This window comes from Trachemys scripta, chromosome 18, assembly GCF_013100865.1.
Source record: "Trachemys scripta elegans isolate TJP31775 chromosome 18, CAS_Tse_1.0, whole genome shotgun sequence".
Classification (NCBI taxonomy): Eukaryota; Metazoa; Chordata; order Testudines; family Emydidae; genus Trachemys; species Trachemys scripta.
This window is the reverse complement of record NC_048315.1, coordinates 16,324,478-16,348,135: the sequence shown is the minus strand read 5'-3', so window position 1 is coordinate 16,348,135 and position 23,658 is coordinate 16,324,478. Positions and strand designations below refer to the sequence as shown.

General features: G+C 46.0%; 1 protein-coding gene across 1 annotated transcript in view; it reads left to right on the top strand.

Annotated features, from left to right (window-relative positions):
- CLIP2 (CAP-Gly domain containing linker protein 2) overlaps nt 1-23,658 on the top strand; it is a 125,396-nt gene that overhangs the window by 42,739 nt on the left and 58,999 nt on the right. Inside the window, exon 3 of the mRNA XM_034752210.1 lies at nt 17,319-17,857. Within this exon, the coding sequence (XP_034608101.1) occupies nt 17,319-17,857 (539 nt within the window). The remainder of the gene's footprint in view (nt 1-17,318; nt 17,858-23,658) is intronic.

Below are 23,658 nucleotides of genomic sequence, written 5' to 3'. Positions count from 1 at the left end.
GCGTCACGCCCCTTTTCTAGCTGCTATCTCTGAGTGCACAGGACTTCCCAGTGAAGTGATTTAATACCCAAAAGTTCATGCTGGGGATTAGAGTGCAATGGCCCATCTGAAGTACACCTGGTGCTATTAAGCAGCGTGTAACTCAACCCTGCCTTGCATCAAAAAGAGACAAAACTCGGACTTCCTCTCTTTTCTTTGTATTACAGCAATGACTGAACTGTGCAGCGGAGGATCGTCTTGCATTCGGCAGCTGGCTGCTTTTTTCAGGAACAGTAACTTGTTTGTCACAAACATGTGAAAGTGAATGCAGGAAAGATCAAGTTTTGTTTTTTAGAGGGTCTGCTCATGCTGACTTTGTTTTATATTTAAATGATACTAGGAAGAATCAGGAGGGGCACTGGTACCGTATTAATGAAGCAGGACAGATTCTGAGCCCAGCCCATTCGATAATATAAATACCTATGGTTGTTCTAGTCTGTGGTTCCCTTTTTTCCTTACAGTTGCTTGGATTTGGGGTGGACATTGATGCAGCTTCTAGGACAGGTGGTGATTCTGACCTTCATTATTCGTTGCATATCCTCATGTGTATCGTGAGCCCTTTTTGAGGAGCAGCTTATATTCTGTGCTCACATCAGAGAGTTAGTCCAGCATTTTGCATATTTAATTTTAAAAGATCAGTACAATTTCCATTGTCGTTGGGGAGGGGACCTTTTAATGGGAGCGAATGCTGAACTGTGGAACTTCATAGATTTGTGCCAAAACTCTTGTGTGTTTAAATGGATTTCAAACCATCAGTTTCCCACAGCTGGTAAACAAGTCTGCAGAGACTGGGTGAAAAATCCACACATGATGCTACTGGATATTGCAGTATTTCAAGGGGTGCACTGGAACACAAAGGTATAATGAGATATTGATCACCACTGTTTGCAAGGGCTGGCTCCCTGCTGGGTTCTGTGATGTAGTTTGGTTTCTTGAGAGCTGGATTTAGCTAGCAAACATGCATGTCCATTGACAATACAATTCAGATGTTGGGCTAGGCATCCAAAAAGACTGTGGGCTGGTCTTCGCAGTGTTCTCTTAAGGTATCATTTGAGTTAGGGCCTCCCATCTAGACAAACCATTTCTAACTTGAGTTTAGTGGTGCTTTAAACTCGAGTGAGCTGGTGTGGTGTGGGTTGAAGTCAGAGTGTGGCTGACACTCGAGGTAGTAATGCAGTGTGGATGTGGCTACAGTCATAGGAGCTGGAACTAGGGATGCTACTGCACCCCATGGCTTGAAGTGGTTTCTATCATATACAGGGTTTACAGTTTGGTTCAGTGGCTCTCAGCACCTCCACTCCACAGATTGTTCTAGTGCCCCTGGCTACAGTTTGAGTTAGCACAACTCAGCTGTTAATCCAGTCCCTCTGAGACGCCATTCGTTCCATGCAGCTCCAATTGATATCTACCCTAGAGCTGGAAAGTGTCATTTCCAGCTCAAGAAGACATACCCACCCTGGCTCCAGGATTGACATACAATGAGAAGGGTGACCAGACGTCCCAATAAAATCGGGACTGTCCCGATTTTTAGGCGTTTGTCCTGATATTTCGCACTTCTGTTTTTGTTTTGTTCCGCCGGCGGGACTCCGCTTTTTTTTTTTTTTTTCCCCCTTGCTCCGCCGGCGGGACTTCCTCCCCCCCATGTGTTCTGATATTTTCTTTATTCCATCTGGCCACCCTAACCATGAGTGATGTTTTGCATATGGCTTCTCTGAATAGAGCTAGGCTCTCTCGAGTGAAGTAACTCAAGCTAACTGTTGCAGTGAAGACAAGCCCTGTGTTCAGGGCCGGCTTTAGGCCAATTCCACCAATTCCCCCGAATCGGGCCCCGCGCCTAAGAGGGCCCCGCACCCAGTGGCAGGGCCGCTGGGGTGGGGGCAAGTGGCCGAGAATCCCTTTCCTGGCTAGAGGCTCCTTTTTAATTTTTAGTCACCCGGCAGCGCTCCGGGTCTTCGGCAGCACTTCAGCGGCGGGTCCTTCACTCGGTCTGGGTCTTCGGCAGCACTTTGGCAGCAGGTCCTTCAGTGCCACCAAAGACCCGGAGCGAGTGAAGGACAAACCGCTGAAGACTACGAGTGCCGCCCGGTGAGAAAAAGCCCCACGTTTTTTTACGTGTTTTTTTTTTTTTTCAGTCATCCCTGCCGGGGCCCCATCAAATTAATGGAGATATCCTATCTCCTAGAACTGGAAGGGACCTTGAAAGGTCATCGAGTCCAGCCCCCTGCCTTTGCTAGCAGGACCAAGTACTGATTTTGCCCCAGATCCCTAAGTGGCCCCCTCAAGGATTGAACTCACAACCCTGGGTTTAGCAGGCCAATGCTCAAACCACTGAGCTATCCCTCCCCCCTAAGTTCATGCTCCTGTCTATATGGCTTCCCCTGGGCTGGGTTTCTGTTTTCCTAAAGGACACCCATTGGCTCCAATAGCCTTTTGAACCATACTATTCAACCCCCTTGCCTCCCTACTTAAATTAAATTAATGGAGATATCCTATCTCCTAGAACTGGAAGGTACCTTGAAAGGTCATTGAGTCCAGCCCCCTGCCTTCAATAGCAGGACCAAGTACTGATTTTGCCCCAGATCCTTAAGTGGCCCCCTCAAGGATTGAACTCATAACCCTGGGTTTAGCAGGCCAATGCTCAAACCACTGAGCTATCCCTCCCCCCATCAAAACTGTTCGAATCGGGCCCCGCACTTCCTAAAGCCGGCTCTGCCTGTGTTTGTCCTGTGTGGGGAGGCAGTCAACAGGGATGCCCAAAGGGACAGATTAGAGTCATCCTGAAGAGAGGTGACATACTCCCTTTCGTTACCCCACTGGAGGGTGAAGGGAAAACTTGCTATGTGGTGCCTGAGTGCCCCCGGGAGGTAGGGAAGTATCGTCATCCCCTGTATATAGATGGGGATCTGCAGCACAGAGAGGTTACATTCCTAGCTCAAAGGAAGTCTGTGGCTGAGACAAGACCTAGGTCGCCTGAATTTCCAATCCAGTGAATTAACCTCTAAGCCAGCCCTTCTCCCCGGGTTTTTAGGGCTGGTGTAATTTCCATTTATCATCAAGGGAAGGTAAAAGTTTGTGTGACTAATAAGGTTACGAACACTTAATCCGTAGGTTGGATTATACAGATTTGAGATGCAGCCCCTTAGGATACCTTGTCTGTTACTTGTCCAGTCCTCAGTGTCAAAATTCTGGGTATTGCTGAGCCCTTAGCATATCTTGGGTGCTACCACAAACTAATAATAATACCGCAAGAATATTCTATTGATAGAATGGTTGCTGGGGTTCCAGTTATGGCCTGACTTTCTTATTAGAATTTGTCACTTTGCTTATTGCTGTTTTCAGTGGGAATGTTTGAGTTAGTGGCATTAAAGGAGTCTCTATTTAAGTGTGTGTGTGTGTGTGTGTGTGTGTGTGTGAGAGAGAGAGAGAGAATAAACTGAATGATCTTTTGTGTAGATAAATATGCCACAGTGGTGCTGTTTGATATTCAAGTCTTTCAGTTAACTCTATCTGGTCAGGAATGACTGCAAAGTTATTTTCTGTTTGTGTCGGTTTTACACAAGAAAACGAAACTAAACGAGGACCCAAACTAAAATCGCTGATCCGAATCCTTAGTGCAAATCCAGATCTAGTTCAAAAGTTTGCAGCATGGCTCCTTCTGTGATGCATATAAAACCCCGGCGGCATTTGCTTGCTCTGTCTGCTGTCGCGCCCTTTTCACTGAACACCAACATTTCCCGTTAAGAAGCTCGTGAGACTGGTGCTCTCAGTGCTCATATGGCTGGGAAACCATTTGTAAATGTCTCATTAAAGGCCACCAGTCCTCTCTCTTTTGTCAGATTAGTTTAATGAGAGTAGTTGTCTTCATTTCCTTAATACCAGCCATCCTAAACCCTGCTTGCAGTTTATGAAACTCTTGTGGCCTGGAAAATCCCTCAACGTGGACAACTGTGAGTGTGTGTGGGGTGTGTGCGCGCGCATGCACACTGTGGATTTTTTGACTGAACTGATGCAAAAACATGACCTTGTTTGTGTTATGGAACTTTCAGAGCGTTTAAAACTTTAGTGTCATGACAGGTTCAAAAGCAATGAGCACATGGTAGAATTAATCTTTGGATCCTGAGAGTGTGAAATGTATTTTGCACACACAACAGGGGTCTTTGGTAACTCAATGCGCATTTGCTTTACTCAGTTAATGGTTTGGTTTAGTTAAATGGACTTCACAGGATCGGTATCTAACAATTACTGTAAGTGTATCCCCACCAGTTGTTGTTATCACTCAGATGTCTGTCATGTGGGATCCTGCAGCACTATGCCCCCTAACTCATTCTTTAACACTGTCCATTATATTCAGAAGTGTTTTCACTGCGATAGCATGGGCTTGGTGTGACCCAGTTTGCATAAATGGAAAAAAATCATGAATCTTACCCAAAATTGTAGTGGGGACATTGGCATAACTATACTGGAATAAACCAGAGGTTCTCAAACTGTAGTCCACGGACCTCTGGTGGTCCACGAGCTCCCATTCAGGTGGTCCGCGGATAGTTCCCTCTAAGGTGCGCGCCTGGACGGCCGTACATGAGAAAATGAAGGGCCACCCACCTAATTATTGGAGCCACACAGGCGTGGTTCCACTAATTAGGTGCCTGGGCCCTGGAGAAGACGCACATGTAAGGTGAGGTGGTGGCCTTGGGGTGAAGAGGGGGGTAGGTGGGAGGGGGCAGTGGGGTGAGAAGAGAGGGTGGGGGGAATTTGGGATGTGCAGGGCTGCAGTGGCCAGAGAAAGAGGCAACTTTCCTCAGCTCCGGGGCTGTGGCTGCCAGGGAGAAACGGCCCTCCTTCCCAGTCTCAGCTCTGTGGCTGCTGTGGCAGGGGAGAGACCCCCTGCTTCCCAGCCCCAGCTTGGGGGCTGCTGCGGTGGGGGAGAGCGGGCACAACCATTGCATTAGAAAGGTAAGACTAGTGATATTAAAATATGAGTTGTGTGCTTTTATTTGTTAAGGGTTTTTTTTAAATAGCACTTTTATCCAAAGCGCTTTACAATAGTTAGCTAACGGTACAAGCAACATTTGGAAAGATCGTTAAGTGGTCTGCTGAGACCCCAGCAATTTTCAAGTGGCCCACAAAAAAAGAAGTTTGAGAACCACTGGAATAAACTACGCCAGAATAACTTCCTATGTGGACACAATTCTGGAATAAGTTATTTTATTCCTGAATAATTACTCCAAATGCAGTCACTTTTATCCTGCAATTGAGTGTCCACGCGGGAGTTACTCTGGAATAGCAATAGTGGAAAATGATTCCACTACAGCTATGCTGGCCAATTTCTCGTTGTAAACAAGTCCTTAATCTGAATGGGTCTTGAGATTTATATAAATGGAATTAATTTAAATATGCTGGCCAAGATTTTCCAAAGTGACCACTGGTGGGTTTTTTAGGGCTTTTTTTTTTTTTTTTTTTTTTTTAAGGAGGAAAGGATGTTTCAGTTTTTAGCTGCTCCACTTGAGACACCCCAAAGGCGCCTAATTTTCAGAAAGCATTGACCCTCGGAAAATCAGTCCCCTTTCCGGCATCTCAAAATCCCTCCTTACTCTTGAAAATCATGGGCCTCCCCTAAATGCATTTTAAATCTGAACTAAACCACTGAACCTTTCCATGTGTTCATTATGAAGGGGAAGGCACTTTATAAATGAGTTGGTTTTTTTTGGTCGTCACAGCAAATAATCCTTATGTAAGAATCAATGAACATGACATCCTGCTGAATAAATCCATTGTGGTGCTGTGAGTTAATAATCCCCAAATGAAAAAGGAGATCTTCCTATGCAGCATCTGCCTGGCACTCACCTTTCTACCTCCCCAGGCTGCCAAAGTCTCTGTATCTGCTTTTGTTCAACAAAATATGCCCAAAATGCAAGCTACTTGGTATTTAAAAACGTACAGGCCTGAAGCATAAGAAAAATCTGTGCTGTTTCACTATCTATCCACAATCTCTCAATATCTCTTAATCTAATAAAGATGCTGATAAACCAGCCAGCCTAATGTTCTTTAACCACAAAGATTAAAGATCTGAAATACTGTGCTAATCTTACTTTAAAGTAATAGCAAGTACAGTAGTTGGTATTAATTCTTAGATAATAATCTAATCAGTATTAATGGTGCTCAAAGAAATCTTTGGCTAAATCCTTTCTATGGACTATGGCCACTCAAAACTTCATATTAGCAGCAGGGATAGAATTCAGAGCCTTCTGATCCCACAGCATAGGCCCCGATCTCTTAAACTAAAGGAAAATCTTTGTCTGCTTTTAGCAATATAGGTACTATGACACATGCTTGAAGATTTCAGATTCTGTCCCATATATGGCAATGGCATACATACCCACAGGTGCCAGTTCATTACATGCCTCCCTGGTCAGACAAACTTATCCCTATGTAACTCCCTGGGGTTCAGATCCCAAAGATACCACATTACTGCTGGTAAAATATGTTTGTGTCTATTGCAATGGTGTCTGATGTAGCTGGAAGTTGCAGAATAGGCCTAAGGACCATCTAGAATGAGGAAAATGTACATGCTGAGTGTATCCTCATTGGAAGAGATGAAAAAATGCTGTGACGTATAGCTTCCTGTACATCATGCTTTGTTTGTATCTGTTAGGCTTTAAGGTGCCACCAGTCTCCTTGTTGATCATGCCCACTTTCTATTTAAAAGGGCCTGTTTCAACTGTTGTTTACTGACTTTGTTTGCAAATTATCCTGGAGTTCTATACAAAGGTGGGTTTATTGTTTTCCTTTAGACTGTGATGCTGTTCAGCTTTGCACAGTGCAGAATGGGATTATTGTTATGGAATGAAAGATGGCAGCGATCCAAGTCCAAACCATCCCGGTTGTTCGTGAAAGATCAAAACTCCATCAGATAAATACTTGGTCGGTTTCTGTGCGGTAGGCATTTGAGAGAAACCATTTTATGAAACGGCTTCTGTCGAGAACATCCTCTGATTGCCGGGCAAACCGTCCAAAGGAACAGGCTAATCAAAGCAAACCACATGACTTGGCCAAAACTCATTCCAGCCCAAGCAGCTCCCTCCTCCGCTAGTACCAAGAATGCCCATCTCGCCCGTTGTGTAGTTGGTTTCATATAAGTGAACTTGTGGGTGAGACCTTTCAAAAATGGAGGTCTGTGTTTGCTCTATATGGCCATTGACGATCCCATGGTACTGCCTGTGTAAAGATAGAAATCTGTCTGAGTAGAGAACTAGTAGCATTCAGTGAGCCAAAAGCCAGGGTCAGCACTTGATGAGAATTCTCATTCTTCCTCACTCTTTCCTTCACTCCTCTCTCATATCAGGACATTTGTAGTCATTCTTCCCCCGTCCGGAGTAGCTGAAGCCCGTTTGCCTGTTGCATCAAATCAATCTATAGCTAGAACGTAGTGTCTAAAGCACGGAAGCTATTCCGGGAGACAGACGAGGAAGCTGATTTCAAAGGTGCCAAAGGCACAGCCCTTGTCTACGCCAGACACTGTCCAGATTCCCCACAAGACAGGCAAGCACAGTCCCAGAGTTTTCAGCTCTGCACTTGGAGAACTTTCAATCTTTCCCCCAAGTCAGAGCTGAATCTTCTTGACGGTCTCTTCCTCCCAGGATGCACTTCCAGTCTGTTCAGCCATACCCTGCAAAGCGCTCCTCCCGCTAGCATGTGCATGCTTGACCGGCTCTTGTGACTTGAGGCCCCCTTTCCTCCCACCTCATCCGGCAGCTTGAAAAAGACATGCTAAATCTCCGTGCAGAAAACAGCTGCTCCATTGCTGCGTTCAAACTGAAATGAATTTGTTCAGGTTCTTTTTTGGTGGTTTGGTTTCATTTGGGGGGGAGGTGTTTTTTACCCTTTATTTTTTAGAAGCTAAACCTAGCTGAATCTCTAAATGAAACGTCGTTTCAAAACAAAAAGTCAAAATGTTGTTAGTTTCAAAAAGGTCAAAACAAATCATTTTGACTTTTTTGAAAAATTCCTCCCCAACACCTTTTTTGGAGTGAAACTGTTCACCGAATTCAACCCAAATTCACTCATGGTTGTGGTTGACCCAAAGCTTGGGTTTTTGGCCAATAAACTCTTTCTCCAAACATTTGTACCCAGCTCTAGTAGCATGGATTTTTGAGCAGGGGGTTGGACTAGATGACCTCCTGAGGTCCCTTCCAAGCCTGATAGTCTATGATTCTACCTGTGTCGCTGATGTACAGAGGACAAAGCTACATCTCTGTCTGTACTGACTGTGACTCATCGAAGTACAATAGCTGCAGGAATCGCACCGGATAGAGAGGCTGCCTCTTCTCTAAAGATCCAGGTTCATATCTTGGCTGCTGAGGAGGGACACCCTCAGCTCCAGCTTCTTAGATGGGCAACTCCACCTGCAGGTGACATGGGCTGTAGCTGACCATGACTTGCTGAATGCAGAGTTCATTGCCGTATTGTGGCTGCAGCCGTACTTCACCTACAGACCAAAGGGATTCTACGGAGTAATTCTAACACAAGAAATAAGAGCTGAGATGCTATAAGACATGTGTATTTGATTCTACAGCTAACGTTACTGTTTGGAGGGAAGGGGCCCTTCTAAGCATGAAAGCATCTATGTGTTGTCCATCACTAATGAGCAGTGCCAGTTTTTACATGGAACTGGAGCAGAGACAGGGGTTTGAAAGGAGGCCAGTGTATGACATCCCAGCTCATGCCAGCTGACACCAGACAGTAGATCCCACATCCTCACTTAGGCACTAGCCCAAGCAGAGAGGCAGGCATGCAGAGAGCACTAATGGATGGGAACGTGGCTCAGACTCTACCATGATGCTTGTGGCAGCTCAGATGTACATTATTCCTCTTCTAAACAGCAGCCCCCTTGGCCAGCATCCGGGCTTTCCAGCTGACACATTCCTCCTTCACTTGGTTTCAGCTGTAACTCATTAGTGTGAAGCTGGAAAAGCACCAATCCATCTCCCTGACATTGGACTGAACTGTGAGAACCGCTGAGCGTTGCAGGGGCTCGGCACCCCCAGATTTACCCCCATGTTTGTAGCCAGGTGGGCTAAGGCTGTGATGGAAGATCATGCGATCTCCTGCATAGGGATGTGAGCTGGAGGAGGAAGGATTTTTGTTTACCCCTCATACAGCGTTGGCTAATTGGCGAGGTTCTTTATAGCGGCCCTGAAGCTATTGTATGTTGGCAACTGCTGGAAGCAGGGCATTGGACTAGATGGACCCTAGTATAGCAAATCCTAGGCTCTGTTTTGCCATGGGGTGCACGTTGGCAGTTTCCTAGCAGCGGCCCTTCTGCAGCTGTGCAGTTTGCAGAGATTTGGATGGAATAACCATGGTATTTAGCCCTCCTACGGAGGCCTCTTCTACCGGAGGACATCCAATTGCTTTCCAAACACGAATCGAGCCCCACCTGAGGTAGCTGTCGTGACTCCTATTTTATAGTTGGGGACCCTGAGAAATACAAAGGTGATTTGACCGAGGTCACGTGCCATGAGGAGGAGAATAGATCCTCGTGAAGGTTCCAAGCTAACCATGAGATGCACCGTTCCTAGTAGATTCCATGGCAATGGAATGGCATCACCACCACACCTTGCCTATAAGGAGCTTTCCGGGAAGGTGGGTGGGTAGCAGGTATGGGAAGAGCTGAGTCCTGTACTGGGTTGAGCCTTCATCAGGGTAAGTCGATATTTTATTTGGTAAGCACCTGTCCAATTTACCAAAGGAAAAATAAACAACACCTCTGGGGTTTAAAATAGAGACTGGGGAAAAAGCCCTTATTGTGAAGCCTTTTGGTAAATTTAATATGTGCTTTCTCACGTCACCTCCCTGGGGAGAAAGTGGTATCTCTCTCTCTCTATTTTTTTATCTAATGAGGTTCCATTTTATCAATTAGCTGGCTTTCTCTAGATCCCCATGGCAACACAGCACTGCTGTTGAATTTCTGCTCCTTCTGGCGACCAGTGTGCCTGGCACATAGCTTGGGAATAATAGGATTAGAGCGGGGTTCTGTAGGGTACAGGAAATGCATGGCTAACGTTTACAGTGCACCATTTTCCTGCTCAATTCTTGTTCTATTTTCTCCCCCTGGGAACAAGCTCTCTCTTCCCCCTTGATTTAAACTTTACGATGACAATATCTGGGGAATGTAAAATGGCAGCAGCTCTGATGTGCTGTGAGAAATCAAAGGGTGCTGAGTGAGTAGACATGTGGCTTCCATTTAGTATATGCTACCAAAACCTGCCTAATGATGAGAGGGCTTCAGTCAAGGGTACCCTTGTTAGTCTCCACAATGTGCATCTGTCCTGTACCTGCTGCTCCAACGCTGAGCGCTTTCAGAATGATTCCTTGCTCCTGTAACTACTAGGAAATGTTTTTCTTACCCTTTCCTGCCTGCTGGAATGTCCAAGGGCTGGAAGAGGCGCTCTCCCGTATGGAGCAGGCCTTGCAATTTAGCAACATGTCTCTCGTTAGTGTTTTAACGGGAGCCAAAGAATTGGGCTAAGGATCTAGTGCATCAAATTAAAACCTTTTCAATCCTTGCTGGAGTGGAACGTGTTATGCCCTTGAAGTGCTGGCATCTGAAAACAGGGTTGGGGGTACGTGAGGTACAGTCCATCACAGGACCCGAATAGGGTGACCAGACAGCAAATATGAAAAATCGGGACAGGGGGTTGGGGGTAATAGGAGCCTATATAAGAAAAAGACCCCAAAATTGGGACTGTCCCTATAAAATCGGGACATCTGGTCACCCTAGACCCGAATCTTGCTTAACATGCCAAGTATGTCAGGAAGCTCAAAGCAGTTAATTAGCAAGCAAGAATGGCCTAAATGTTTAAGAGGACCCGAACACCTCAAGAAGAACAGTTCTGGGGTCTGGTGGCTCAGAGCTGGCCATACAATCCACTTGCGTTCCAAACAATATAAGGCAAAAGATTCAGGCCACCTTTTTATTAACGGGGAGGGAAATTAGTTAGAGCAGGTCTCCTGGGTTCTATTCTTGGCTGTGCCTCTGACTCGCACGGTGACCCTGGGTCTGTCACTTAACTTTGTAAGTTAACAGTAGTGCAGATGTTGCTGATGGTTTTCCCCCTGTGAGAGATCTGCCTTCCAAGTGAGCAGAAAGCATTAAATGCTGTCATTTGTTGGCCCCCATCCTTGATTTGGAAAACTCCCCAGTTGTGTTTGGCAGCTTTGTCACGAGGCAGAGATTTCTCTCACATCTTTACCTCCGACTGCCCTGTATTTTATCTTTCTCCCCTCAGTTGCTGGCATCCTGAGTCTGGTGTCCCACTGGCCTCAGTAAAATATAACTAGACGGCAGCAGACAGAGGGGAGGCCCAGCAACAAATGGGCTATTTTAAAGATGCTGCATGATACTGCAGGTCCCACACCCTGGGAGCTCCATGGGATCTTATCAGAAAGTAGGAGCAGGTAAACCATTAGATCTTGTGACTCCAGGCTTAGTGGCAAAGGGCATGGAGCTCCAACGTGGTAGTGATCAGTGTCTCAAACTCACCAGACAATCTCATCACAATACCCAGTAGAGGGTAGGGTGACCAGATAGCAAGAGTGAAAAATTGGGATGGGGGTGGGAGGTAGAAGGTGCCTATATAAGACAAATTCCCAAATATCGGGATTGCCCCAATAAAATTGGGACATCTAGTCACCCTAGTAGAGGGCAAGCTCAGAGCATGGGAATGATGTTGTCTTTTCCTGTGCTCTGGGGACAGGCATCCAGAAGGCTGGCCTTTCGTAGCCAGCCACTTCCCCATACTGCTGGCCCCTTCAGGTCACCTCCACACTGCGGATGGACTGCCAGACATCTCTGGAGTAGTGTCAGATAGAACAAGACTATTCAGAGTTACAGTGGTAAATAGTTTTTTAAAAAATGAAATGGGTAGAAACTTTCATGCTTCAAGGGAGTAAGCCAACCTATAACTATTTGGGGTCAGGAGGAAACGTTCTTGAGGGCAGTTTATTCCATAATTGCCTACTGCAGGATTTCCTGCACCTGCCTCTAAAGCATCAATGGCTTGGATACTGGATTAGAGGGACCACTGGGGTCTGGCTGTTCTGATGTTCCTAGAATTGTGCTGATAATTAAGAGTTGAAATTGGATGCAGTGTTGTTGTAGCTGTTTGGTCCCAGGATGTTAGAGACACGAGGTGGGTGAGGTAATGTCTTTTATTGAGCCAACTTCTGTTGGTGAGAGAGACAAGCTTTTGAGCTTACACAGAGCTCTTCTACAAGCCTCAAGAAGTGGTCTGTGTAAACTTCTCTCTCTCACCAACAGAAGTTGGTCCAATAAAAGATATGGCCTCATCCACCCTGTTTTTTTCAAAATTTGAAAGGGCAAAGATTGGATTTAGTTTGGCTATTGTGAACCTGTGTGCCTCTCCTGTTTAATATTTTACAGATCCCCAAAGTCTGCTAGGGGCTTTATGGAAATCTTAGAAAGACACAGTCCCTGCTCTGAAGTTTGCGCCTCAAATTGTAGATGATAAACAGTTGGGGGGAATAGGACGAGGAAGGGCCATCTTTTCATCACGTGATCAGCGTGGTTACTCACTTTATGCTTACGCTGGTTCAGATAATTATTTTATATAGAAATAGTGCAGATGATGTAATGTGCTCCCTCGGTATAGGCATGGTGGAAAATGAGGAACTGTTTTATGGAACCATTCACCCCGTCCTAACAAATAATAGCCCTGACTGTGAGATTGCTCTGCTGGCCCTGTTCAGGAGTCTGCTTCCTTTCAAACTCTCCTAATTATTTACTGCATTTAGATTATGGTAATTAGATTGTGTGACTGAAATGATGTAATTACTGTAGTTCTGCTGCCACAATTTTGTTAAGCAGGGATCTAAAACTGAGGCTGAATGAAGTCCTGCTAAGCTCTCCTCTCTCCTGGTGAGCACAATATCTGCTACAGGAAAGATAACAATCATCGTTTTAGCTTTCATAGACAAGTCAGTTGTTCTGAATATACACGGCTGGGAGGAGTTAGTATGTGCTGGTGTATTGGCAGATGGAATTCTAGAATTTGTTTCCAACTCTGCCATTGACTTGGTGTGTGTGAACTTAGGCAAGTCTGTATTCCATTCTGTGCCTCAGTTTCCCCGTCTGTAAAAAAGAGGGTAATAATAGCGACCTCACAGAGATGTTGTGAGGCTTAATCTAAACGGTATTTTGGTCCCTAGTTGACAAGCCCTGCAGAAGTGCAAAGAGTACTGTGCTGAAGCTCTTTAGAGATGGACTTGGATATACACTGTAATAAAACTGCTTTGATCATCCACGAATCCGGACACTTCAGTAAAGGCTAAGCCAGTGTCTAAGGCCCATGATGCATCAAAGCACTTAAGAATGTGCTTACTTGCTTTAGTGAATCCAGGTCTGAAACAGGAATATACATTTTGCTTTTAATGTTCACTTTTTTTTATTACACATCCCTGTCAAGATTATATAAATAGATAGATACATGTTACTGAGAGCACCCTGGATTATTAAAATTGAAAGAATCTTTACAAAGCAATTTGTTGTTCCCGATTTATACTATTCGTTTACTTTCTTGCACTTATGGACCATAAAACTAGACTGGTTGGTTTTATTTTCGGTTTATAGTCAGTTTTACTTCAAGGTTCTCATGCACAAATCCAGTGCTGATAGTTTTGTTTTCCAGCTGGTAAATGTTTGAAGGTAATGAAACAAATAACGTCTCCCCCCTCCAACCTCCTCTTTGTATTTGAAATATGTAATGAAAAGCCTGAAAATCTTGTTTTGCAAAACCATTTTCACAGAAAAACTAGTTCTTGGACATAGCCTACTTGTCAGTATACCTTTAATGTGCTAGCTATTACCAGAATGGGAGAGAGATGGGCTTGAAAGTAATTTAAGGCATTTATAAAAGCTTTTTAAAGAGAAAACATCTGAGGATGGGCAAATTTCAGATCAGGGTTGAAAACCAGCATGGAAAACAGCTCAGGAACAGAAGTGTCTTCACAGCCTTGAGGAAATGAGCTGAGCTATCATGGGTCGTTGTTGCATTGCTTTGTTGGCCCTATCAGGTTCTGCAGAATTTAAGGGCCTAGTCGTCTAAAAACGTAACATGAAGAATAGGGTCTGTTTGTATGATACCCCTTCTCATTGGGTAGTACCGTATTCCATAGACAGTCCCACTGAAATTAATCGGGCTAATCACAGCGTTAAGGTACTGGTTAGTGTGAGTAGGGATATATCTCAGGCTGGCCCATAGAGTTTACTAAAGTGAGTTGCCTCAATGACCTTGATTGGATTATACTCAGTAGCAAAATTTTGCATGATTGGGCCCTAATTTTTATTTATTTATTTATTTTTTAGTTTAGATTATCCACATGTGGCTAGATGCAGTGCTCTCTTCCTGAGTCTGCAGACAGACTGACACTATAGCTCTCAGAGGCGAGTGAGTTTCATTTACTGTAATGGCTGTCTGTTGGCTCTGAAGCCTGATGATCACTTAAGTGTCAGCGCTCAGAACTATTTCCCTGCTGGTTGTCTTAGCAGAAACGTTACATTCTTCAGGGAGTGCATTTAGCTCTAACAGAACTTGAGTAGAGCACCTTTGCTGGTTTTGTTTTTATTGCTCAGCTACGCCTGTGGCAAAGCTGGGAGCATCTTGGTTCGGGGGCTTTTTTGTTCTTTGGACTTTCCCGAAGTTGGCACCTGACCTGTCATGCCCATTACTTCTGAAAGAGCTGGAGAGAACGGCAGAGGTTGAGTGCTAGTGAGCGGGGAACCTGAGCAAAGTTTGGAGGTCGCTTCAGGTAAGCGCTCACAAGTCTGAGTGCTTGCTGGAACGATCTGAACCTCTTCCGTTAGTGGACGTGGCACAAGGTGAAGAGCAAAGCACCTGTGGGTTCTAATCCTGCCACTGACAATGACTCGCTGTATGATACTGGGCAGGTCACAGCACAGTGGATTAAATTCAGCACTCATGGAAGTGGGAACAACTCCTGTTGACTTCAAAGGGAGCTTTACCCATCGATGCCAGGGGCGATTTTGTGCTTTGTGCTTCGGATTCCTCTTCTGTAACAATAGGGGTGATAACACCTCTCTCTGTCACTGGGCTGATAAGATTTCATTCATATTCCTTGAATGGCAGGCTCTGGGCAGCACTGGATACAGTCGTGTTATTTGTTGCTGTACAGTTTGCAAAATTGGGCTGGAAACTTCCTGGTAACCGGCTTTCTTGAGCGACTTCTGTTATTTCTCGTTCCTGGCTGGGTTGGCAGTGCCGTGAGGGTCTCGTGGTATTTCCATGTTTCCAATTCCAGCCCTGCTGAAATCAGTGAGCAGAGAGGCGGCTGCCAAAGTGAGGCTTCTTGGAGACTGGAATGAGTTTGCTTTCTTCAGAGTTAACCTTTTTGAAGCCAGAAGCCTGACCGCCAGGTGCTCTATGTGCTGAACATCTGCCCAAGAACTCTGGTGGCTTTTGTGGTGCCTGACCTCCAGAAAGCTTCACTTTGCGTTTTGGCTGAAAGTTCAGGTTGGCTTTTATTTCATTTGAAGCACCTTGGCTCATCGCTAACACGCTGGTGCACACAGCACGTGGCCGGTGGTAGGTGGCGTGCACTGAAAAGCACAGTCTGAGATCTGAGTGTTACTGAGCAGCAAGGAGGTTTGAAAGTCCAGTGGGCTAACGGGGGAGGGAGCCTGACTCGCTGTTTCTTAGGGCTCGTCTATGTGACGCATTAGTCCGAGCCAGCAGGGTGTAAGTCCTGGTGCGCACTAACGTGTCGTGCACAAAGCGTCTGTGTGGTCCCTGTTGCTGCACACTAAAAGGTCCCTAGTGCACGTTAGTATAGTTCCATTTCAAACAGTACTACATTAATGTGCCCCAGGGAACTTTCAGTGTGCACCAGCAGCGTCCTCATGGACACAGTGCTCACTAGAATTTACACCCCTCTGCTGTGGACTAATGCACCATGTAGATAAGCCGTTATTTTCCAAACTCCCACGTTATTTTTCTAGGCCTCTCCCTAATCTCCCCCATTAACCTGTTCTTTAATAAGGGCCAAATGCAACCTTTTCCCCCCTTCCTTGGACCCAGGCTGCAAGCAAGGCTGGTGCCAGGGATTGTCCGACTTTGACCTTCCATACTTTGACCCCATTGGTAGCTTTCATTTGCATCGGTTGCATTAATTCCTGCTTGAACTCCATTTCGTGCAAGTTGGGGCCTGCTAGATGCATTGCTGCTGCCTCGGTCCAGGCCTGGTACCCTGGAGGAAGAGCTTCAGGGGGAGGGGAATGAACTTGTCTCACTGCCTGTAACCATCTGCTGCTCTCCTGCTCCTCACCTGGTAGGGAAGTGGTGCAGGAAGTCACCCTTCAACATGCCTGAGTCCAGTAAAGGTACCAGTAAAGGAAGTTCCTTATTCTGGATTTCATCTAGCTCTGGGGTGATTATTATTAAGTTTCAGTCCCAGTGAAGTGTGTGGATTTACAGCTGTTAGTGCGAGGACTGAGTTAGGCTTTTTGACTTCTTTGTTTTCTTATACTGAGACTAAAGTCCAGTTGGTCCCCTTACTTCTGAGTCTTGGCTGCATCTCTTACAAGCCGGATGCAAAGAGCCGCACAAAGGAAGCCATTTGCAGTGCACAACAACAGCAAGTTTGACTGTTCCTACAAAAGCCAGGAGCTATGCTACACGCCCTCAAGCACCATCTACTAGTGCTTTATCTATTAACTCTTTGCATATAGTGAGCACTGCCCTAACACCACCAGGGAAAATCAATTCTCCATTTTTCATAGGAGTGATTTCCTCCCTGAGGAGAGGTGGAAAATGAGCTACCTTGGGCCTCATAGGCTCTTTGAGCATCTGCCAAGGTTCCTTCTGCTGCCCTTTATTACTGTTCTTAGTGCTACTTCTGCAAAGCAGCATACACGCAGTAACTACCTACCCTAATATCCTTCCAACACTATTCTGAGGTTGGACTCTCCTCCTGTGACGGGGGAAACAGACACAGGTGGGTTCTTAATAATACGCACAACGAGGCAGATACTGGGCTGAAATGGAATTGTTTATGAATAACTCCCCTCTTCAGCTGCAGAGGTGGGTCAGTGTTCCAGATGTGTAAGTAACCACTGTGGCTCCAGTCCTTGTCTGTGTCCTGTATGAATAGGTAACCTGAATGATGGTACTGGATCTTCTAGTTTTAATACACTTTCCTGGTAATCTGGCTTCACATCACACCAAATCCTGTTTTCCTTCAATTTGCAGGCTCACCTTTGCACAAGCAGGGTCCCACCTCCACTGCCAGCACCGAGAAGCCAGGATCAAAGGTCACCGAGGTGGGCGATGACTTCCTGGGAGACTTCGTGGTGGGTGAACGTGTCTGGGTGAACGGAGTGAAGCCAGGCGTGATCCAGTATCTTGGGGAGACCCAGTTCGCCCCCGGCCAGTGGGCAGGGGTTGTTCTGGATGACCCGGTGGGTAAGAATGACGGCTCCGTTGGTGGCGTACGTTACTTTGAGTGCCAGCCGCTGCAGGGGATTTTTACACGGCCCTCCAAGCTGACCCGCCAGCCCGTGGCGGAGGGCTCGGGCAGCGATGCCCATTCTGTGGAGTCCCTGACAACTCAGAACTTGTCGTTGCACTCAGGGACGGCTACGCCGCCTCTCTCCACTCGTGTCATCCCCCTGAGGGAGAGCGTCCTGAACAACACCATGAAAACCGGAAATGAATCTGGATCTAACCTGTCAGACAGCGGGTCAGTGAAAAAGGGCGATAAAGACTTACGGCTTGGAGATCGTGTCCTGGTGAGTCTGATATCCGTTCAATGGTCCCACTAGAATGGGCAGGTCCTGCTGTGAAGTGCTTGCAATCCAACTAGAGACAAGGGAAGGTAAGGACACAGCAAACAGGTAGTGAGAAATGGAGAACAAGCGTTACAAATATCAGACAATGAGATCACTTGATTTTGCAGGCATTAGGGGATTTTATAGACATTACATTATTTTGCACTCCTGATTTATTCCCACGTGCAAGAACAGGGCGAGGGGCAGACAGCTCCAGGGAGGGGACGGGGGGTGGGAAGGTTTGGGAGAGAACAGGAGGTTGAGGGTGGGTGATGGGAAGGGGTGAGAGAAGGAGTGGAGGTGAGGAACAGGAGAGCAAACGAGGGCAGGGCTGCGAAATAGAGAGATGAAGAAGGTTTACTCTTTTCTAATCCAGGTGATACATTGAGAGCTGGTGAGGTTCATGGTGCCTTTGCTGAATCTGCCCCCAAGGCTACCAGTTGTCTTGTCACATGTGGTCAAAGCTCTCACACAGCATTTGCCAGGAAGCTCTCGGAGCGAATGTTACTCCTTAGTGCCTCAGTTTCGGGGCGCTCAACTGGAGAGACCCGGTATCTCTTTTTCAAAGAGGCAGGGGACCCACAGCTCCTATTGACTTCTGCTCGATTTATGTTGGCTCAGCATGGCTGAAAATAAGGCACAAAGATTTCAGGATGGACACCTGAGAGCAGTGGCCACTTTTCAAAAGGGTGGCCATAATTTTTGGAGGGCCATTCTTGTTTGCTCTCCCCCCTGCTCTACAGGTGGTTGTAACAGCCTCACCTGAGCACCTTCCCGCAGGGCGTTAAACAGCGTGACCCAGCATCTGTTACGTGAAGTTTGTCCTTCCTCCATTCCTTAGGGTGAGAATTGTGTGTTGATGTAGCGGGTTTACATTTGGGGGATTTTTTTTTTTTTAAGAGTACCGCTGCTCTCTGTTTATATCTGAGAAGGCAGGTCGCAGAAGGCCGTACTCTTGGAGTAAAAGTTGGTGAGGTTTGACGGTCTTTAGAAAATTAATTCCAAAGTCTGGCACCAGACCTGAAGGCAGTACTGACTCCTGTACACACCAGCATTACTCCGATGGTGGAAAGTTGCCTTTTGCCAGGGCAGTGAAGTTGCTGACCACAGGCCTCATTCTGGAGCTGTAGGCAATTTTTTTAGGTCCCCTGGTATTGAGTGCCTTGAAGACAAAGCATTGAGATCCTGAACTTACAGAACTAGACGCCTTGAACCAGACACAGCTTTAATCACCCTTGCTGAAATTTGACTAGCCCAATGGTATGTTCCAAGAGTCGCATAATAAATTGGCAGGATCGCTGGTCACCAGCTACTCCCATAGGCAGGCCGAATGGATTCTCCAGCTAATTTATTTTTGTTCTGTATGTCTGCTATTGAAAATCCAACGTCTTTAAATCTAAAAAAGCTCAGTTGGGCTAAAAGTGGTCGTTTGTCGTTCTAGGTTAAACCAGTTGCATCATGGTAATGAGCACTTTGCTTTAATAGATGCCTAAAGGGGGAAAGAATAAAATGAAATCAACAGTATTGATTCTAGTGAGTTTGAATGTTATGGTTCATTTTAACTCTGGAGACAGGTCTGTCTTGTTTCCTTGGGCAGCGGGGAGGGGCAATAAGCATTTACCATGATACCAAACGTCAGGAAGAATTCGTCAATGGAACACAAAATCTTCCGTGACTGTATCCCCTTGCAACGCTACTAGAATCAAAAGATAAAGGTAATTTTAACAGACAAACATGACAGGTTCCAAAGTGGTTGGTCTGGGTAAGTCCTAGGCAATCTCTTTACCATTTTACAGTTTCCGCTACTGCATTCGAGCTGTCTGCTTTTTCTACCTTTTGACACCTGGTTGCTATGGTGATGGTTGCACTAGACAAGCTAGATAGACAGATCTGCCTGGGCAATAGTACAGTAGCATCGAATGTTTTCAGTTCTCCGCTAAGCTGGTATAGACCATTTCAGGGTGGGTAGGAGGATGAATCTGGAAAAATTGACTTCAGGACTTAGCTAGGAACAATGCTCCCAAGTGCCTAGTGAGTAGGGGCTAAACATCTTTCTAAGCCAGTGTTGATTTCTGACCTGAAAAGGCTTGTCTGCAGAAGAGCTGGGTGAGCTATTCATAGCAAGTGATTTATTAGATAAACAAAGCCCTCTTTGCTGTGTACGAATTATCTGCCAGCAGTCATTGTATTTCTTAATTGGTTCGTCATTCACAATGACACGCTGATGTTTTATGCAAACGTAGCTCAGATATGAGTCGCTTGTGGACTACTTGCTGCAGCCAGGGGCTTTGAGTATTGGCTGGTCACGTTAAGTGCTCACCTAAGTCGTTTGGCATTATTTATGCTTCCCAAGTGCCTGGTTGAAATTTTTATAGATCAGAGGAGAAGCTATTGAGGAAGGAACAGTCCTGCACTGGATTTATAAAAAAAGGGCCGGGAGAGACTGGACTAAGTCAATGGGGCTGCCTAAGTCCCCAGTTCAGAACAGCCCTGGTGCACACGCTTAAGTCCATTCCTATTCCGTACAGCACGTGCATCTCATTAACTTCATGTGCTTAAGTGCTGTCCTACATAGGAATCTTTCCTGAGCAAGGGCCTAAGGCCGGGTCTATCTAGAAACTTTGCCAGTATTTATGTCTGTCGGGGTGTGACTTTGATTTTTGATTTTTTTTTTTTTAGATGTTTTTACACCAGCAAACACCCTAGCAGAGGCGCAGTTATACCAGCCTAAAAGTGCTTTTGCCAGCATAGCTGATTTTGCTCTGGGAATCACTATAAGTTCTATTGACAAAAATACTGGTATAAGCTGCAGTTACACTAGGTGGGTTCGCTGGCATAGCTATACCAGTATAGCTCCAGCAAACCTTTTCTAGTGTAGACCTGGCCTAACTCATTTTCAAGTTGGCCATGTGAACACTGGCACAAATACAGTTTTGCACAAGTATTCAGAAGACTTTAGCTGTCTGTGATCATTCTTCTGGGTTGAAAACAATTCCCTTGTAACTGAGTTGCAAATACCACTGAAGTAAATGTGCAGATTTTTATCCAACCAAATCTCTGCCCATACTTTTTTTTTTTTTTTAAATACAGCATTCACCTGCCTTTTGTTTCTGCTATTTCTCTTGTAGTTCAGACCTTGCCAGAAAAGGCTTCTTTTACCAGTCATCTCAGTTCTCATTCTCTCTCCTTCTGCATCACTATCTTATTTTAAAGGGTTTGAAAAGAATTTCACAATGCCTTTGTATTGGCTGCTTCAGTATCCCCTTGATTTGCTTTCCCTTGAGTTGATCTCTTTCTGTCTTATATTTAGTCTCTCAAAGACCTGGCTGTTGATCCCAAGTGGTTTGCAATTCATCTTCCCAAACTGGTTCTTCCGAGACCTGCATACTGCCCTCCATCCATATTAACATCAATGGAAGTTCCCTGACGCTCATCAAGAGCAAAGTTGGGTCCTTAATCTTAGCAATTAGTAACGGAATAGCCTTGGTAAGTCATCGAGGCTCTGCCCCTGCCCATGCGGGATGGTTGTCTCCCCAGTACCTGCTAGAGAACTGGGAAGTTGCAGAAACTCCAGTTAAGTGAGTGTATCATAGGCTGTTTGGCGAGGGCCTGCTCTTGTAAGAATTCCCTTCCAGTACTCAGCATCTCCTCCTCATTAGATCAGGACTGACAGTGCAAACTCATCAAGTGTTTTGAGCAGTCCAGAGACGTCCCTGTCTGATGGGTCACTCCGTGTGAAACCACGCTGACGTCTTTCCCCGGCTGCAGAAGCTGATGTTTCCTCACCTCCTGAGAACTTTTGGCAGAATTCTCCCGTGTAGTCACAAATTACGATGGCCTGGCCCCTGCTGCCTGGCTTGCCTGCATCAGAGCAGGATGCATGGCTCTGACTCACTGCTGTCTGCACCCACTCAATCAACTACTTTGTGTTTTAAAAAAAATACAGGTTGGGGGCTGGCGGTATTTATTTATTTTTGAGAGACTAGAAACTGAATTCCCCAGGACCCTGGTGCTCAGTGCATGTCTGCTCAGACCACCGGGCTGGCAATTTTTTACTCACTGCAGTCGAACTAACACAGCAGTTCCTCTGATGGCAGCATTTGGGAGAGTTCATCCCAAGTTGAGAACTATTCTGTTTGTGTTCAGTGGTCTCAGAGAGCAGAAACCTGCCACTTTGGGAAGTCCCCAGCAGGCACTGAGCCAGTGGACCCAGTTCCTTTGCCTCTCCCCCCACAGCTTCTTGGAGACCGTGGCGTGCTGGTATGAATGAGAGAGCAGCTCCCAGTCCATGCCAAGGCTGGGGTTAGGGCAAAGAATCATGGAGCTGTAAAAGGCTCCCTGAAAGGCTGCGCACGGGCACATCTAAATGAAAGTTGGGCGCAGCAGAGAGTCTGCCCTAAGGATTTTAAAATGTGTTGCGGCCAAATGTTAAGCGACTGTCACTGTAAATATGCTTCCAAAACTAGAAATAGGCTCAGATACCAGAAAACTGCTGGCCTGTCCAGTCACTTTTTTTTTTTCCATTTAAAAAGTTCATTATTTAAAATATTTTTTTAAAACAATACTTAATCGGGGAGAAAACATGATGGTGGGTGCTCGAATCCAAAGCGTGGGAAAGGTAACGCTGACACTATTGTGGTCCCAGAAGTAAAGACGAGAGGAAGCTGACTTTTAAAAGCACCGCAAGAAATGGCATTTAAATCCCGCTAACGTTGTGGCGGAAAACGGTCGCTCAGGAAATTCAGTGTTGCGATTGACTTGCCCTCCTTAATTCACACCACATGTGTCTGCCTCTCCTTTCCTCCCTCCCGCCCTTGCGAATGAATGATGCAGTGTGTCTCTGCCTGGTCCTGTGGCAATGGTAGCTGAAGGGAGGAAAAAGCTCCCACCTTAAAGGGACACCATGAGGTTGCTGGGTCAAAAAGCAAAGGCTTCTCGACAGTGGCCCATATGGAAAAATTTACCTTCATGAGTTTTATCCTTCTTGATCCTTCCCCCTCTTCCCCTCCCCCCCCCCATCCCCAAAGACAAACGGTTCCCGTTGTGGAACTAAAAAACAGACCAGAGAATTTTTTAAATTACTTTCAGACCAACAGATCATATAAGGTGGGTTTAAAAATAACAAACCTTTGATCTACAACAACTGTGGTCTTTCTAAACTCCGGTCTGGACGCTGGTATATAGTGCAGACTTTTATTGTTGGTTACCCTGTCCTCCTCCTTCATGCCAGTCTTGCTTCATTCACCTCTTGTGGCCTACCTAGAAGCTCTTTGGCGAAGTCTCTGTCATGTACTATATTTGTACAGCACCTAGCACAATGGAGCCCCTCCTGGTTGAGGCCTTTAGGTGATGATGGAATATAAATGATTAATAAAAACTGTATCACCCACCCACCCCCAAGATCAAGGGAGAAATACTCTGAGATTTTTTGGGAGGAGGTTTCAGTCAGGGGCGGCTGTAGCTTTTTTGCTGCCCCGAGCAGGCAGGCAGGGGGCTTCCGTGACCCCGCCGCCCAATTGCTGCCAAATCCGCGGGACCGGCAGACCTCCCGCAGGCGTGCCACGGAAGGCTGCCTGACTGCCGCCCTCGCAGGAACCGGCAGGACGTCCCCCACGGCTTGCTGCCCCAGGCATGCGCTTGGAGTGCTGGTGCCTGGAGCCGCTGCTGGTTTCAGTGAAGCCATTATCCTAAAAAGCAGAAGCTATAGAATAAGCATGAGCTGTGATATCGTCTTATGCAGACTCTGTATGCCAGTGGCTCCT